This window comes from Megalops cyprinoides, chromosome 21 (genome assembly GCF_013368585.1).
Source record: "Megalops cyprinoides isolate fMegCyp1 chromosome 21, fMegCyp1.pri, whole genome shotgun sequence".
NCBI classification, from domain to species: Eukaryota; Metazoa; Chordata; class Actinopteri; order Elopiformes; family Megalopidae; genus Megalops; species Megalops cyprinoides.
Genome location: NC_050603.1, coordinates 1815523 through 1832717, shown reverse-complemented (window position 1 = coordinate 1832717; position 17195 = coordinate 1815523). Strand labels below are relative to the sequence as shown.

At 43.9% G+C, this 17195-nt stretch overlaps 2 protein-coding genes across 4 annotated transcripts; one reads left to right on the top strand and one right to left on the bottom strand.

Annotated features, from left to right (window-relative positions):
- Positions 1 to 4651: 4651 nt before the first annotated feature.
- rpa3 (replication protein A3) lies at positions 4652 to 6070 on the bottom strand. Its single transcript, XM_036516262.1, has 4 exons — positions 5921 to 6070; positions 5489 to 5563; positions 5122 to 5233; positions 4652 to 4829 (listed from the first exon to the last, which is right to left on the bottom strand). Exons 1-4 carry the CDS (start codon positions 6017 to 6019, stop codon positions 4747 to 4749), a joined length of 369 nt encoding a protein of 122 aa, XP_036372155.1. The 5' UTR covers positions 6020 to 6070; the 3' UTR covers positions 4652 to 4746.
- A 453-nt stretch (positions 6071 to 6523) lies between these two features.
- On the top strand, positions 6524 to 16872 carry umad1 (UBAP1-MVB12-associated (UMA) domain containing 1). 3 transcript variants are annotated; one of them, XM_036515753.1, is made up of 5 exons: positions 6524 to 6653; positions 7246 to 7356; positions 12508 to 12593; positions 14123 to 14401; positions 14838 to 16872. In XM_036515753.1, exons 2-4 carry the CDS (start codon positions 7275 to 7277, stop codon positions 14381 to 14383), a joined length of 429 nt encoding a protein of 142 aa, XP_036371646.1. In that variant the 5' UTR covers positions 6524 to 6653; positions 7246 to 7274; the 3' UTR covers positions 14384 to 14401; positions 14838 to 16872. The 3 variants fall into 3 exon arrangements, with proteins under 3 accessions (XP_036371646.1, XP_036371647.1, XP_036371645.1); XM_036515754.1 differs by having other exon boundaries at positions 6524 to 6642; positions 14123 to 16872; XM_036515752.1 differs by having other exon boundaries at positions 14123 to 16872.
- The last annotated feature ends 323 nt before the right edge of the window (positions 16873 to 17195 follow it).

The window sequence follows — 17195 nt, the reverse complement described above, 5'->3', positions numbered from 1 at the left end:
CTGGGCCCAACGTGAAAGCGCTTTGTAGAATCAAAATCAGACACTGGGCCGGGAGACTCATCAACGGACCTACAAGGTACGCGAGGCTGTCCGGACTCTGCGCCTCTTCCGAGGCAGTGTCGGTTTGCATGCTTGCGCAGTCGGACAACGGAACACACACAAAGCATTTGGGAACGACATAAAACATCTGAATAAGGGCCAAATGACCTGTATTTCCTACTTGTTTAACTATTTACAAAGTGATGGCATGAGTGATATACTTTTCTTGAACTATTTTGCGCTACTTAAATACCACTCTGTGGAGGTGATCGTAAACTTTCCCTTGCCGGAGGGTGTAGTTTAAAGTAAGTACGATGAAATATGGGACACTGTTGCCATGCTGGCTGCCGGACACAGATGGCCCGCTGGGTTACAGCCTTGCTCTTGGGCGATGTGTGCCGCCGGGAGTTTGCAGACCGGCCGCGCAAAAGCAGCAGCCAACCGCAGCACCCGTACCCGCACAGGCGGACGCTTCCTGTCGCGTCCCGGGGGCGCTGCGATCACACGCGGCTGTGAAGCCTGCGAAGCGGGCCTCGCCCCGCGGCGCGTCTGACACGCCAGCGGATGCGCTCTGACGCCCACAGTTAGGGCGCACTGAGGGGGAATCCAAGCGGATTTTCTCGCCGTCACTTAACGGTCGGCGCTGATGAACACCGTAGATTTAGGGTCTCTACCGCTGATGAACACCGTAGATTTAGGGTCTCTACCGCTCGTACAGCTCGTATAGCGCTAAAAGCTGAGCTGAGTGCATATTACATTAAATGCTGCGCATATCCATAAAGTTTATAATAACGCTTATATTTATGATGGGAAAAGTTAAACAGCATGTAGAGAAAGACCACACTATCATTTTTTTTTCAGTGGTCTTAGGGTTGGAGTGCTCCAACCTGAAATCATAAACTTTGAAGTTCAATCCCCAAGAAATTTGTGCAAAGTACTTTAGAAAGGGCAGCCATTGTCTTGATTCTTCACACCAATCCAGGCCCGGTTCTACCAGGCTGTGCGGTGGGTGTTCCTAAATTTTCATCAGGCCTCATCAAGCCTTTCCACCCATGGGAACTATGTCCGACCCACCAAGCTCTTTAGAGACGGCATGATCCTTCCCCTGTACCCCCTGCCTCCTCCCCCATTTAAGAGGGGTGGATCCATTAGAGATCTTTTGAGGTGAGAGTTCAGCATTCAGATTCTGCCCAGGAGGGGAACTCCTGCATCTATTTCACCCCACAGCAGCGAATATACATTATGCTCCAGTGAGACTCCAGCCTGAGACACAGCCTCTTATTCTCTTTCTCTTGATTGGCCTACTTATTTGCTTAGCAGATAACCTCATTCAAAGCATCATATATGCAACAGCATTTTCCCACCTGGGAATAAAACCTGCAACCTCTGGGCTAGAAGACCTGTTCCTGACCACTCACTGCTGCCCAGTGCCATCTTACAATAAGGTACAAGGAGACAGCCTCGCCAGCTATCTCAATTATGTTATATTACACCTTTCTTCTGGGTCATGGCATGTCTTCACCATGTTGGTGCCATGGAGCACCATTCATTCCATACCATTGGTCATTCCTGACCTCTGCCTTGTCTTTGTTTGCACCTTGCCTTTTCTCTTGGCTCAGTAATGACTGAAATGATGCCCTGGTTGTGCATACTGACAAAGTGTGGGATGTCTTTCATGGTTTTACGCTGTAGACTTTATAACAAACTGGTGTGTTCTGTCAAAATGTTCAGCCTTTTGGATAGGAACTGAGGCAAAATCCATCTTTTCCCTACATTTCCACTGCAAATACATCACATAGGCATGGACCAAAACTCAGCCTCAGACCTCTTTAGAAACTAGACTAGTTTTTATATGCCTCATTGCAACATCAGGTTAAGGTGAAAATGTCAATCCATTTAGAACTGGATACTGTGCAAAGTGAAAAAATGTATGAAAAATCCCCTGTCATGTTGGGCTCTTAGTAGGAGTAAATTGAACCATATTATTCAAAAAGAAAAAAAAGCAGAATTCATTCATTAAAGGGGAACTTCAAAGTGCTGCATATCTGTGTGCACCGCTCTTTGGAGAGACAGTTTTAAGCTCGTGAGTCTGTGCCTGCACCACTTACAGGTATGCAGTTTTCCTGAACCCTGTGTGCTCATGTCATTTGTTAAACGTGTCAGAGGGTGACAGGGAAAATCCTGCCTCTGGCGTGCGAGACATTCCCCGCGCTGACAGCCCTGCGCGGCCGGATCCGCCATCTCTCCCAGCCTCATGACAGGATTGGAATATTCTCTCTCATTAGGAGTGTTATAGAAGTGTAGACTGTGAAAAAGTGCATTGAGGAAGGCTATTAAATCGCTGATGACATGTAATGTTAAGTCAGTCAAGTGAAATGTTGCATATGAGTTATCTATGCTTTTCTCTTTTGAAGGTGGAAAATGTGGGTGAGAGGACGGCTGCTCTTTGGCGTGCTGAGCTTGAAATCAGTGCATGGAGGGTTCAAATCCCAGTCGTGACACAGACTGTGACATTGAGCAAGGTCACTTACACACAATCCTGGACAGGGGTGTCCACCGTAGTGACACTCTTTGCCCCTTGCAGACAGGATGTCAAAGTGACCGAGGATGACCAACACTGTCCTTAGTGCCAATCCTCGGACCCTCGGAGGACCGTGGTGTCGGGGAGCCGGTGGTCATGTGGTAAGACATTTGAAACAGTGGAAAGGGCAGGTTATGGAGAGCAGAGAGCTGATGACAGCAGCCATTTACTCATACTGCCCTGAAACCGTGACGATGGAGCGCATGTAGCAGCCATCAACACTCTGTCGGGACTCGATGCAGGCCGGCAGCTGTCAGACCGGAGGCTACGCTATCCGCTGTAGGGCAGCAGCACAGTACCGCAAGGGCACCATATATTACCCAACATCATTACAACTGATATGTTGCTAAGATCTATAGGCACTAAATTCACCGCAAAGCAATATTTTACTGTAATGGTTTTCACATGTTTTCCTGAGACGTTACTTTAAAATAGCTGCCTGGAAACCCCACTGCTGTGGAATTCTTAACATGAATTCTTGCCAGGTGTCTGGCCAGAGGATGATTGAAGAATTTTTGTTATATTCTACAGACGCCTCATTTACAGTTCATATTATCATTTGGCAAAAATGTGAAGGAGACATATTGACATATATGTGACGTGTTTTCTTAGGGATAGATAACTGATAGGTAGTAAAAGGTTTGTTTCTTGGGCAAAAGCAAAGTTTTTGCAGGCATTGCTGATCCTGGCAGTATCTGAGTCTGCGGTGACTGACTGGGCTGGCCAGCGTTCACTGGAAGAACGTTTCTTCATCATGTTGTAAAAATGACAAAACAGCATTGGAGAATCTTCTTACCAAAAACTATTGTTATTATCCTCATAAAGGTACACCTGCACAAGAATGCGTGTGGCCAAGCAAAGGCTTTCTGTACAGCACCACAGCAAAATGCTAAATAATGAAATATTTTTTCACCTGGAATCTGCAGGGAAACTGCAGATAACCTTTACACCAACATGGACAGCACCCCTGACGAGTAACGCTGCGTATGAAATCTAGGACACAGGTCTGATTCATAAAGGTAGGTGTCGTATTTTCTTTTACACTTCATATTTCAGCAGTGTCGCTCTGTAATGTCTGTCGTGGGGGGGGGGGGGGGGGGGATTCCACCCGCAAGGCCATGCAGCGGTGTTCAGTGAATATGTGACGAGTGAATTCTCCCCAGGGTGTAATCGCACCCGGCCACATGGCTCTTTAAATCGCCTTATACTTGTCAGCTCGTACAACTGTTTCCAAACATTGTTTCTGGTGTTTGATGGATATGTTGTGAGGAAGGTGTCATTCTGAAAATCAGCACACATGGCCTGGACACTCTTATGATAACAATCCCCAACTTGTCCATTTGATAGAAAATCCTTAATTGTAGGACCCATTTGATACTTTACACAGTAGACCTGTAATGGAATAGATAATTGATTGTCCTCAGAGAGAATATAATAATACAAATAATGTTATAGTCGATGTATTAAGTGCCTAACTACTAGTTGTCTTTATTTAATTGCAGAGATGGTTAAAAGGTAAGGCATGGATATTTCATTCTTCACAGTACTTGGGCTTTTAACCATCTCCAAACTGCTCGTTTAAACACAGCATTGGCCTCACACAATGGATATAATTTCATATTTTGCATAGGAGTCTGACAGCCCTGTGCGTTTCTGTGCGATCATAGCATGGTGTAAAGATTTTTCCTTATGTTGTTCAATGCAGTCGTTTAGCCTGATTCTTCGGGAATATTTTGCGGCACCATTTCATTATTTTTTAACTTCGTCTTCGACGCCTCATGTGACTAATTCTAAATCACTAGAGGGCGCTACTGTGTCGTGAGTAAAGAAAATCCGATTTTTCATTACATGATACCATGTTTTTTTGGGGAAATATTTTCGAGTAGCACCTAAACTTAAAGATGGAAAAGATATGTCAAATGGCATTTGTAACTGTTTGGACATAGACAAAGACTGTTGGTTTCTCAAAGTTTATTACCATATTTTACAAAACATACTTTAAACAGAACAGAAAATAAAAAGAAAGGACTGCATTATAAAACACAACTCTGCACCAGTGATTTTCAAGGAAAAAAAAAACAAGAAAAGAAGATGATGGACAGTCAGGCAGCCAGAGTCCAAAGGTTTCATCCGCTGCCTGACAGCTCGAAGGGGTAGTACTGGGGGAAGTCATGGACGACTTTAAGCGCTTCGTTGTACAGCTCTAAGTCTGTGAGGAAATTGAGACAAATTAAACACATCTGGGAAGAAACGCACAGTAAGCTGCAAGGCAGAAGTAAAGACGCTGACTCTGTTCAGTTCCTTTGTGCGTCATTTGTTAATTCATCTCACTGACGTACTAAAATTTCCCACAAATTAGACTGACACCAAAAACAGGGAATCAAAGCCACGGCTTTGAAAGACCAAAATCAGAGGGACTTCAGTTCTTACACAGTTTTGCTGGAGTTATACCTCAGTTTTGTTTTGAACATGTTTTTGTGTGTGCTATGTAAAGTACCTACCGAATAGCGTTCCCTTGTCCTCTCGGTAAATCCCGTACGTTGTGGCCATAAGAGTCGCCTTGTTCGACACCATTCCTATCACCTCCACAATTCCACTCAGCTCCTCGTCAAGCTGGAAAAGAAACTCCCTGAATACTGCGTCTAAGGTGCCGCTGTCCACATCACATCATACACAACACGTCACATCATGGAACTCAGCCGGTGGGTTAGCTGGTATGTCGCCCCAGAATTTCAAAGCTTATGTTCTTGGTCTATTGACGAAACCTCTTTATTCTTTATGATTCACCAAAACGCTTCACGTAGCACCTACAGCAACGCTCATCCAGCACCGTCAGATGACGAGTTGGAAATGTTGGATGTTACTCACCGGCTCGTTCAGCTCCACGGACGCGGCTTTTCCCTCTCCGTCTAACAGAGTGAATGACTTCCCTGTCGGATGGACCTGTGGCAGAGGATGCATAACGTTACACAAACTCAGGATCATCGCTGCCTCATCGGTTCGCTTGCTAACTAAGGACATTGCAGCAAGCTCATTACCGTGACTCCCAACTGACAATCGCAGAAACGCGTGTATTAAAACAAAACCATGTTGCATGCACGCTATTTCCAATTTCGTAAAATCACAGTAAAGTAATTTTGCCTTCAATAACACAGACTACATTTGCGAGGCCAGCTAGCAAAGCAAATCTATCAGGACTGTCAGAGACAACGCAACCAGCTAACTAGCAATCACGACTAGCTGGCTTGGAATCAGGAAAAAACAAAGACCACGAAAGTCAGACGATTTTGAGTTATATACCTTCTGGACCCGTCCAACAAAACAAACTGGTCTGTTTATGTACTGAGCCAGCATGCTGGTGTTGATTCGCGTTTTCGGCACTTCGTAAACACTCGCCATTTCACCGCTTTTCAGACCCCACTCTGCCCAACCGCGCCAAATAGCGCGGAGTCCTGCGTCATTTCCGCAAAGGTCCTGCCTCGTAATACTTCCCCGGGAAACAATGTTGTTGTGCGCCTGAATAGATTGCAACATCCAGCTATTGTGGGGGGAATATCGTTGCGGCATTGTGGTATGAATAATGATAAACAATACGTATAAGATACATCTGAACAACAAGGGTCAACAACGTTTGCTGCTTGAGAATTAGGAATTAAGACTCGACAATGCGTGTGAGGAAAACATTAAACCGGATAGCTGATAATATTGTTATTGTTAATTGTTTCATTTAACTAAAGAACTCTCTGCTTTGCAAAGTGACAACGGGTGTGTTTAATACACGCACAGCTGTCTACGCGAAGAGGCAAGTTTTTTTTTGCTCTGACTTTGCTCTAAATCGCCCCGGAGCAGTTCATCCCCGGACCTGCACTCAACAGATTTATTGGAATTACGTCATTTCCGTAAGACAGCAGGACGCACAAGTACAATAAACAAACTGTCTGAGATAGTGAAAGTACCTTTTTAAACGTAAATCATTCGTATTTTGGGGCGTCCTTTCAACCGAGCACATCTGTTGTGACAAAGTACGCATTCTGTAAGTAATGTCATTACAGGTGGTTATTTAGAAAACTTGGTAGCAAGTATGCTAGCATGTCACTCACGGAGAAGTTTACTACGGCGCGTTAGCTTGTTAGTTAGCAGGTACACTTTGTAGTGTCTACAGGACTAGATCCAGAACGGGACTGATATTTTTGAATTATTTTAGCAAACATGATTAATTTAATCAGTGTCTGCTTCGCTAACTTATCTAGATAGCTCGCTGGCAATTAGCTTCCCTGCTAGCTGTTAGCTAACGTTAAATAATTATGCTAGCTAGCTAGGCAGTGAAAAAAGTCTTTCCTGCTAGATATTATATTACCAACTTGTACGTATTAGCTGTGGTACTATTGCTTAAGTTACTAGAATGGTAAAGGCGAATATCCATCAATAATCGACGTGTAAAAAGTTATATCAAAAGATGTAGGCTAACCACCAAAAAGTCATTATTTTCAGTAGCAATAATGAACTTGTTTAGCAGACACCAGGATGGTGTACATCCCTCACATTTCACGCTGCATGTCTTTTACATGGGTAGCTGTGCTGAATCAGTTTCGTGAAAACAGTGTGTGTTAAAAACTTGATTTCAGGCACCGAGGACGCAAGGCCGAGAGCCGAGATGTTGAGCTTTCTCGGACTGCGGAAGGACTCGTCCAAGAAGTCCACGCCGGAGAAGGAGATGGACGGGTTCGTCATTTTAGGTGAGGCTCGGGGTGTTCTCAAAAGTCGGAATGAACTAGCAACAGTAATCACAATCCAGAGAGAGTTCTGAATAAGTCTTTGTTTCTTTTGTAGAATGGACTGCCAAGGCCTTTTATGGGGGTGTAAGGGGGGGGTTTAAGGAGTGTATTTTCTCTCCAAAACTACTTAACAAGGTTGAGTATATCAGAAGCAACAATATATTTTCTATCTGAGCTGATGTGCTAGGCAAAGCACTGTGCAGTAGCTCTCCTGAGCAGCTTCTCCCTGGTTGTGCTGTTAAAGATCTAGGCTGAGCTTTGCTCAGTTTCAGCTGAACGTCCCCCCAAACTGCAGGAGCACCACAGAAAGCCGTGCTGTTCAGCGTTAGAGTGCGCAGACGGCCGGCTCAGTGCTGTTTATCGAGAGCCTCGCTGCACTGTGCTCTGCAGCGTCAGGAGTGGATGAGCACAGTTACAGTTCCTGCTTCTGTACTCAGCGACTCAGAAGAAGGCCAGTGCCCGCGTGACCATGCATTGAGGAAGACGGTGCAGCGCAGTGACACAATGGGAGTGCACTCATGGCATTAAATTACAGCATTTGTGCGTTGAGCTGACGCCCCTCTCCGCTTACATCTGATCCATTTTATACTCAAAGGGATGGAAAATTACAGAGGTTATGCTTTGCTGTCTCGTTTCAAGGTTAAGCAGCAGTGTCCTACTCAGGGATTTGATCCTACAAACTCCTGGTCATAAGACAACAAAACAGACTAAGCAAAGTTGTGATAGTGAAGAAAGATAAGTTCCATGACCACAGTGAGACCGCAAAGTGTGCAGTGCTCAATGTTTTGGATGAATCACTCCTCAGAATGTTGGATTGGGGCAAGAGACAATGGCTGCGCTGAGCTCTGCAGCCTGGCTTTGATCCTGACCCTGTCTTCAGCTGGCAATGACTGGGAGCCCACAGCAGCAGAAGAAAATTGCTTCAGTATTCAAGGGATAGGGGTGGATAGAGGTTAGCCTGTATTGTTGCTCACCAGCAACACCTGCTGGTTATTTGGGCATACACCGTCTACTTGTATAAAGCTGAGTGTGAAGTGTCTTCCTCCGTCTCTGGTCTATGCAGCCTTGGAATGGAGACCACAGCCTGTGAAGAAGCAGGCCTTGGCATCGTGTGTTTGGGAGGAGGGCGTGTGCTTGCCTGCACTCCCTCACTGGTCCTGGGGGTGGCAGCCATGAGCAGCATCTAAGACACAAGTGGGCATTCTAAGTTACGAGGAAAAAGGAGATAAAAGCATTGGGCGTTCCAGGAAATAAAAAAATATATATTTACGTGGGTGACTGCGTTAGAGTTGTACTGAAGTGACACACTTCCTAGTTGCTGCTGAGATAAAGAAACTGTCGCTTTGAGAGCCCAGGTGGTGAGCGGCAGTTTGCTCCTATCTGCTCATCGGCACCTGCCCGGGGTCGGCGCCCGCTCTCAGCTGAATGAGCCTCCGGCGTATGTTTCAGTAATACAGGGCAACATGGAAATGGTGCTTACAGTCAGACCTCACAGGAAGGATGCTTTGGGCTGTGTCTGCAGCTGACACCCAGCCCCCCCAGCCCCCATAACACATAATGAGGATGATGACATTTCTCCTCCACCTGTTTAGCAGGAGCATCAGATAGAAGATGCTTTTGTAAAGGGGACAGAAGGGACTTTTATGCCACTGATCCCGAATGGTTGATCATCCCCTCGAGTCCCTTAGGAATCTCTGGCTTTGCACTTTTTCTTCTACAGCCTCCTCCAGTTCCTTTCTTTCCAGGTGGGAAAACCTGGTACTGGCCAGTGCATAAATCTCATATTTCATCTGCCAATAATGACCGGCAGCCAATAGCAGCCAGATGTAAAAAAAAAAAAAAAAAAAACAGACATTCCAGCACCTGTAGTGAGAAGCTCTATTCTCGTCATACTCTTTCAGTGTTAAACTGCACCTGCCACGCGTGCTTTGGGATTGGACGAAGGGGTGTGATGTAACGTGATGTCATAAAGGGGCTGACGGAGCTGCTGGCGTGTGGTGATCCTCTGCTTGACCTCGGGTCAGAACCTCTTACCCAGCTGGGTGATGTTAAGTCAATCAGGGCCTGATCTGAAATCTTGGCCCAGGTTTCACATCTTGGTCTTTTAAATAGGACTCATGAGAAGAACAATACTACATGGATGGATGTTTACACGGCAGACCTCAGACACACAGGGAATGTTTATTTATGAGGAGACCTTGGGAGATTTCTTGTGAATTGAGTTGTTTCAGCAAAGGCTGAGTTTGTGTTTTCTAGTGGCTTTATCCCTTTTACAAAAAGAGCTCACTGAAGGAGAGGCACTGGTTATTACAGGCAGTGTGTGTGTGTGTAGACTGTCTCAGGTGTGTGTGTGTGTGGAGGGCATATGGTGTCTGTGTGTTGTGTGTTTGGCATGTCAGAGGCATGTGGTGTGTGTGTGTGTGTGTGTGTATTCGTGTGGTGTGGGGCGTGTGGAGATGTGTGTGTGTGTTGTATATGTGTTGTCTGTGAGCGTCCATCTATTGCCAAAGACTACTGAAATCTATCTGATAAAGAATAACACCTAATCTGAATGATTTACAGACCGTCAGCAATCGGCGTGTTTATTGATGCTGTAAATATCCTGTTCTCTGTGAACTTTTTCAATGTTCTTTTGTTATGAGAATCTTTATAATGCACACATAAAAATGTTGTGTGTATGTTGCCTATATGTTGTGTATATGTTGCCTATATGTTGTGTATATGCAGGAGTAATTAGTGGGGGTTGTGACCTGCGTTTGTTTAGCAGAGGCTCTTATCCAGAATGACATACATATCTTACGTTTTACGTGCTCTCTGTTCGTACAGCTGCATAGTTACGGAGGCATTTCAGGTTAAGTACTTTGCCCAAGGGTGCAGCAGCAGCGGGAATCCACCTGGCAGCCTTTGGGTCACCAGCCCTGTTTCTAACATTATACCACACTCTACCCAGGAGATGCACCTCAGAGATACTGGCCTGTGTGTCCTGTGGTCAACAAATATATTCTGGTGGTGCACGCTGCAAAATGTATAGTTGTAAAGGTACAGTACCAATCAAAAACTCCTACTCATTGAAGAGTTTTTCCTTATTTTACTATTTTCCACATTTTAGAATAATACTAAGGACATCAAAACTATGAAATAACACAAATTGAATTATGCAGTTAAAGTGTTACAAAAAGTGTTAAACAAATGGATACTCATATTTTAGATTTTTAGTAGCCAAAGTAGCCAGAAAATATTGTTTTTAATATTAAAATGTTTTTTGGAAAGAAATTCATACATAGGCATCCATTTCACTTTTCATATTTGTCTGAGAAACAAATTTCAAGTATTTAAGCATAAGTCTTTAGAACAAAATGTCTTTGAATACCTGTTTCCCATTATCTTTATCAGGTGTGTTTGAACTTTTAACTGGTACTGTATGCACCCAATAAAGTTGGACAAAATTGGACCACTTAAGCTAGGTTAATGGGGCTTAGGTAAATAATTGGACCAGCTAAGCCAGAGTAATTGGTTGGAACAAAAACAGCATCACTCAAGGAAGTGAGCTCCAGGAACTGAGGTTGACACCACAGTTTCTGCAAGAGATGGCCATTCAGACACCAGAGAAAAACTGGTGTCAATAGAGGTGAGATCAATGAGCCAGTCATAAGTCAAGGCCTAGTTACACTGCTAACACTATGCTGACTATCAGCTGTAGTAAAAACAGCAGTATTTTCATTTGTTAGTAGAATTGTTTTCCTTACTTGATGTTTGTCAAACCTTTTGTATTTTTTCTGTATTCATTATTTAAATAGATCAGTTTATACATGTATAGAATTGTTGGAGCTCCTTTTAAAAATGTTCTGAAACCGAATGCAGTGATGCCTGTCACTATGAGTCAAGGTCATTTTCATACTCATCATTGTGCAATAACTCCATTGTGAAACTGTGAGACAGTCGCACAGTTTTACTGGCCTTGGTGTAATTCTCACTGTGATGGGAGCTTCACCCTGCTCCGATCAGTCGGTGTCACCAGGGTGATTTCATTAACACAGGGGCAGTTAACACTCAGCTAATTTATGGCTGTGTTTTTGGGAAGGGTTGTAATTATGGATCTCTGAGTATGCCAACTGAGTGCACCTTATCATATGAAGGCTGAGGGCAGGGTGCGTGTGTGCCCGCACTGCAGGCGTGGGTTATACGCGGAAATGAACACCGGAGCACAGAAACGTTGCTGTGCTCTGCGGATCCTTCGCTGTGCTTATGTCATTGCGTTCCCACAAGGTCTAAATCTGTGTAATCCATTAATGTGATCAGAGGAGCACTCGTTAAGCTCAGATAATCCACTTTATTGTCCTGATTGCCCTGGGGAGGAAAAAAGAAATCAATTAGTCTTAAGCGTTTGCTGTGAGGGACTGAGTAACTGTCGACACAGAAGAAGAGACAACATTGAACACACAGTCACACTCAAGCATACACACGCGCATGCACACGCACACACACACACACACACACACACACACACACACACACACACACACACACACACAAACCCAAGCACACACGCACACACACACACACACACACACACAAAGACACACATGCACTCACACACAAACCCAAGCACACACACACACACACACACACACACACACACACACACACAAACACAAACACAAACCCAAGCACACATGCACCTGAACACACACATGCACACACGCTCACAGTGGTATTCACACATGCACCATCGCACCCGCGGCAGGGAGGATGAGGTTGACATAGGATTGGTCGATTCTCTTTCACATGGTGTTGAACGTTATAACAGCTTCTCTGCAGAGTCATTGTTTTCACTTCCGTTGTGAATGCTTGGATCTCAGCATGCGCCAGACTGAGAAGGTTTGCAGGTCTGAATGCTGTGTGGGACTCTTTGTGTCACTGGTCTCTGTACAGCTCAGGATTGCAAGTCCTTTCAACTACACTGGACAGAACCGGCTAAATGGTGGTGTCATTGGAAAATTGTTCTAAATGTGTGAAATATGTAATAGGCCATGTGTTCAGAAAGGGTTTACTGTGTGCCACAAGCACAGGTGTGATTAGACCATGTCTTTCCTCTCCCTCTGGACTCTGCAGGAGAGACTGTGGAGGAGCAGAGGCAGAAGATGCAGTCGATGAATATCGTACAGCCTTCAACCAACGTCATCGTTCTTCCATCAAAGGTGACTCCACCCACTGCGTATAAACCCCTCCCACAGAATTTAAACCTCTCCCACAGCCTGATTCCATCTAAAACCACGTCCTATCCAACTGACAAACTCATTGCACGGGAATAGCAAAGGTGCGCTTTGACTGGCCTTTACAGTGTGATGTCTTGGGCCAAAAAAGTGGGAAAAGGTAGCAGGCACAAGATTGTAGTCCTTACGTTTCATATGTTTTAGGTCAACAAAATGGTGGTAATAAGCATGTTTACTGCAACCAACAAATCAGATGAGTGTTTCAATAAGATGATCTAGATCTAGATCTATGGACGTACTATAGCTATGTCTTCACATGCATAACAGCGACCTAGCCATCTTGCCGCGCTGCTAGCTAGATGGGAAGCTAAGTACTTAGTGGGCAAAATATGTAGCTAGGTAATTAGGAAGACAATTATCTCAAGTAGGAGTATTAGCAACAAAATGTCTGCAGTTTTTGTTTTCGATATAAGATGACTTCAAACATTAACCAACAACATGCCCTGCAGACAAGAAAATGGGAAAAACCCACAGTTCAGTTCAGCAATAGCAGTGGCTTTTACTTACTGAAATGCTGTATACTGACCACTGAATGTGCTTCCTTGCACATCTGACCAATCAGAGACTAATGCTGTGATCCATCAGAGTCATTGGTGGTTGTGAAAAACATCCTTAATACGATTCTTTTCCAAAAATAGGAAAAAAATAGGAAAGAATATGCTTGTTGCCATAATCTTTAACTGCATAACCTCACCCCACCCGCTGCTGATCCCTCCTATAACCTGTTAACTGCACCCACAGCCTGTACACAGTCCAATATGGCTGAAAACATGTCACTATGAGGAAATGCTGTGAAGGGGGAAAAACATGCATGTATTTTGCATGGATTTGCCTGTTTGGTCAAAACACTCTTTTTACCGTCTCCAGCTATTCCTTTGATAATGAAATGAATGTACCTGTGGCGTAAAAAAAGGCCACTGTGTTTCATTTCTTAAGCAGCTCATGGCTGTAATACATTTGCCTATGCACAGCGTACCAACTTCCATAATATTAACTTATGGAAAATAACAGCACAGTACTTCCTTTTTGCTGGTAATACCGTGATCTGTCTGGCCATTTTGACATCAGGGGTGTTTCTGTCAGTGACACTATTGAATCCGTGTGGCAAAGATTCATTTATCATCCAAAACTGTAGATTATGTATTGTAAGACACGGAAAGATAATTCCCAGTTAATAAATGAATAAAATAATGATATATAAAATATATTCAGTCTGATATTATATTTTGTATCATGGTTTGAAGAAATGACATATCCTAATTCTGGTTGAGAGTGTGTGTTTTAACCTTCAGCATTGAATCGATTCTAAATTCCATTCTTAACTGAAAACTTGCCGGAATCTTGAAAGGGCCACACCGATATTGACACGAGCAGACGGCCACCAGCAGCAGACTGAATGATGGAGTAATGGCAATACTGACATTGTATTTCCTTCCCTCTGTTCCCTCCACCAGCAGTCCTCCAGTTCGAACCCCGCCCCGCCCCCAGTACCCGCCCAGCCTGCCGTGGCCACGCCGGCGCCCGTAGCGGAAACGGTGCCGTCCCTCCCCGAGCTCCTGGGGGACGTGCCCTTTACCCTGGCCCCCCACGTCCTGGCCATGCAGGCGGGCATACCGCAGCTCCCCGAAATACTCCTGTCCCACGACATCAACGACAACCTGGCCAGCTACCGCTACGACTTCACCCTGGAGAACTCCGTGCTCTGCGACTCCTAGTCTCGCCCGCCCGCTCCGGTACTCACAGGCCTTTTCCCAAAATCCCCCATCTCCTCTCCTTTTTACACACATCAGCGGTTTTTACATCAAGCTCCAGGAATGCCTTAAAACAGGAGCAGTATTTTCCAGTCAGGTTAAATAATTATAGAGTGTGGAGCAGACTTTCCTCAGAGGTGAGTTAATACTGAACAGCGTAGCTTTCTGAGTCCTAACTGTACCATCACTGCATCTGAGTGTGGGTCCTGCGTAATTCCTAAAAAAAGAAAGGGGAAACCCTGGCTGATGTTGTGTTTTTGTCCCCATTGATAAAACAAATATAACAGATAATAGATTTATTTTGGAGAGTTTCTTTAGCTAAATATTGAGGGCAAGCTGGTGAAAACACATCTGAGGGGTTGAGGGGTGTGTTCTCATTGTGCTCTTCTTTTAGGCATCTTTACTTATTTTCCTCCAGGTTTGCAAAGAGCGAGACGGAACCTTTTTTGCCAAGTGCGTGTCAGGGGGGACGTGAGGTAAAGTAGCACAGCTTCGGTGTGGGGGAGTGGATGTCACTTTATAAGTGTTTCACAATCAGTCTTGGGTGTTCTTGGGGGGAAAAAAACGTGACAATTTTGAAAACACATTTAAAAAAATCCTACTTAGAAGCCTTCTGGCACATGACAGTACTGAGGGTTCTAGTTTACTGACCTGGAGACAGAGGTGGAAGCACATTTTGTGTGTTTCTGTCTGTCACGGACAAACTAAACTTTTATTCTATGAAAATCAGCTCTGTTAGTGTTACTCTTCCCCTTCTATAGTGCAGGTAGAGTCCCACATGAGAAAGGGACCTGGACGCCGCCCTCAGTGATGCACACATGCCTTAGCATCTCCATGAAAAACAAACAAATCAAAACAAACCCCTGCGTGAGGTTTGCCTCTGATTCAACATTCATATGTAATGTGGTATAAACTGAATCACTTAAAAAAATTAAACATTTTGTGGATATTGTTTGTGGACATTGCCTGCTACATGACATTTTGCAAATAATTTACAAGCATAAATTTATGTAACATTCAGATAATCCCAAAAATGATCAGAGAATGTGTCTAGACAAATTGTGGTTTGCGCAATAGTGTAGTAGTAAAAAAGAAATTATGTTGTTTTCTAAAGAAATACTGCTTGGCAGAAATGTCTGTTTCTTTATTCAACATCCAAAGTAGGAAGATAACACAAGCACTTTTCAATATTGTAAATGAGTGGGAAGGTTACCTGTATATCTTCTGTGTTCTCTCTGTGGTTTTTTTGTTGTTGTTCATGTGCAATTTTTTTTTGTAGATGATATTTCCTGCTGTATAATTAATGCATACATCTGTGGTGATGTGTAGAAAGCCAGGCATGTAAAACTTGCAAACTGAACAGCACCTTTCCTTTGATGAAGGCAGTCTGCTGAAAGATTCTAACCCTCATCTTTGCGTAGGCGAATGTCCAGCAGGGATCCTTCAGGAATGTATTTTTTGATTTTCTTTTGAACTGTAAATCCCAGATTTTAACTTGCAGGATGGATGAAGAACTCAATTGGTTTCCATTGAAAACATACGTATTCTATACTTAAATTCTCTTAGACGTAATGAATAAGTACTCCTGGATGTAGCCTTGTCATATCAGCATCTTTGTGACAGAGGGCTTGTGGGATTCTCCTGGTTCTGCAAACACTGGACTTTTGCATGCTTTTTCTGCAGTTTGCACCTGGCGCTACATGCTCTGGGGCCGAGAGCACGGAAAGGCGGCCGCAGTGTTGCGCTGCGTTGGCGTGTGTTTTAACACCAATATTTTGATGCATGTTTGTATTTGCTGACATTTTTTTTCTCCCATTCTTGCATGTTTAATTGAAAGGGTGAGTGTTGAGTCGGTGCTTTTGATTTATGGCAAAGCACTGAAGTGTGTGAGACACCAGCCTTCAGTCTGTCCGTTTCCTAGTAAGTCTGGGCTGCGTGGGTCTGTGTTATTAGTGCCATGAAGACAGTTTACAAAAGCTGACATAATTAACGAGTCCTCTGGTTATGTGTGGTTTCAGAATACATCTCACTTTATTCTTCCACATCCCTAAATATCATGTACTGTAACGTAGAGGAGGTAATCCAAGGAGAGAGGGAGTTCTTTACTACTGTACAGACTCACCAAAATGACCGTCACCATTTGTAAAACGGCTAAATGTCAGAATAACGCTGTGCCTTCATCAGTTGTGGAGAAATTTAAATTCAGCTTCAATGGCACTTTCAGTGCTGTCATTTTGTATTCTTGTTATTCTTCCAAGTTTACACTGTTTTTAGTGAGGGGGAAATGACGGTGTTTATCTTTTTCAAATTAGACCTTTCTGTGTTCAGTGTCAGACATTTTGTTTCCTATATCAAAGCTGTATTTGTTAGAAGATGTTGTGTGGAAAGTAATATTAGAATTGTGCATTGTGAATTTTAGCAGTTTAAATGCTGTGTTATTAAATTATTTAAGGAAGCGATTTTGCGGCCGTCCTTCTTTTTGTTAAATAAATACAGTTACCACAGAATTACGCAGAAGTCTGTGATGTTTCAAGCACAGATTTCTGGGTTATGTTCTGTTTCGATTATTGCCATTGTAGAAGCACCTGTGCGCTCATATTGCGATGTTTTTCAGTGTGTGTAAAGTGCACTTCTAGCCAAGGTATCGACTGTTTCTCCCAGGAAATCGATGTCCAGACCCGTATATGTTACGGTCTTCTTTACAGGCGCTGTATTGCGGTGCGTTTGGTTTTCAATGTGCGCTGTCAATTTAATTCCATAGCCAATGGGGTGCTCG

Coding starts and splice junctions, on each gene's coding strand:
- umad1 (XM_036515754.1), top strand. CDS start 7,275: ATGTTGAGCTTTCTCGGACTGCGGAAGGACTCGTCCAAGAAGTCCACG. Junction 7,357..12,507: donor GGACGGGTTCGTCATTTTAG/GTGAGGCTCGGG, acceptor TGGACTCTGCAG/GAGAGACTGTGGAGGAGCAG. Junction 12,594..14,122: donor TCATCGTTCTTCCATCAAAG/GTGACTCCACCC, acceptor TCCCTCCACCAG/CAGTCCTCCAGTTCGAACCC.
- rpa3 (XM_036516262.1), bottom strand. CDS start 6,019: ATGGCGAGTGTTTACGAAGTGCCGAAAACGCGAATCAACACCAGCATG. Junction 5,564..5,920: donor TTGTTGGACGGGTCCAGAAG/GTATATAACTCA, acceptor CCTCTGCCACAG/GTCCATCCGACAGGGAAGTC. Junction 5,234..5,488: donor CCGTGGAGCTGAACGAGCCG/GTGAGTAACATC, acceptor TTTCTTTTCCAG/CTTGACGAGGAGCTGAGTGG.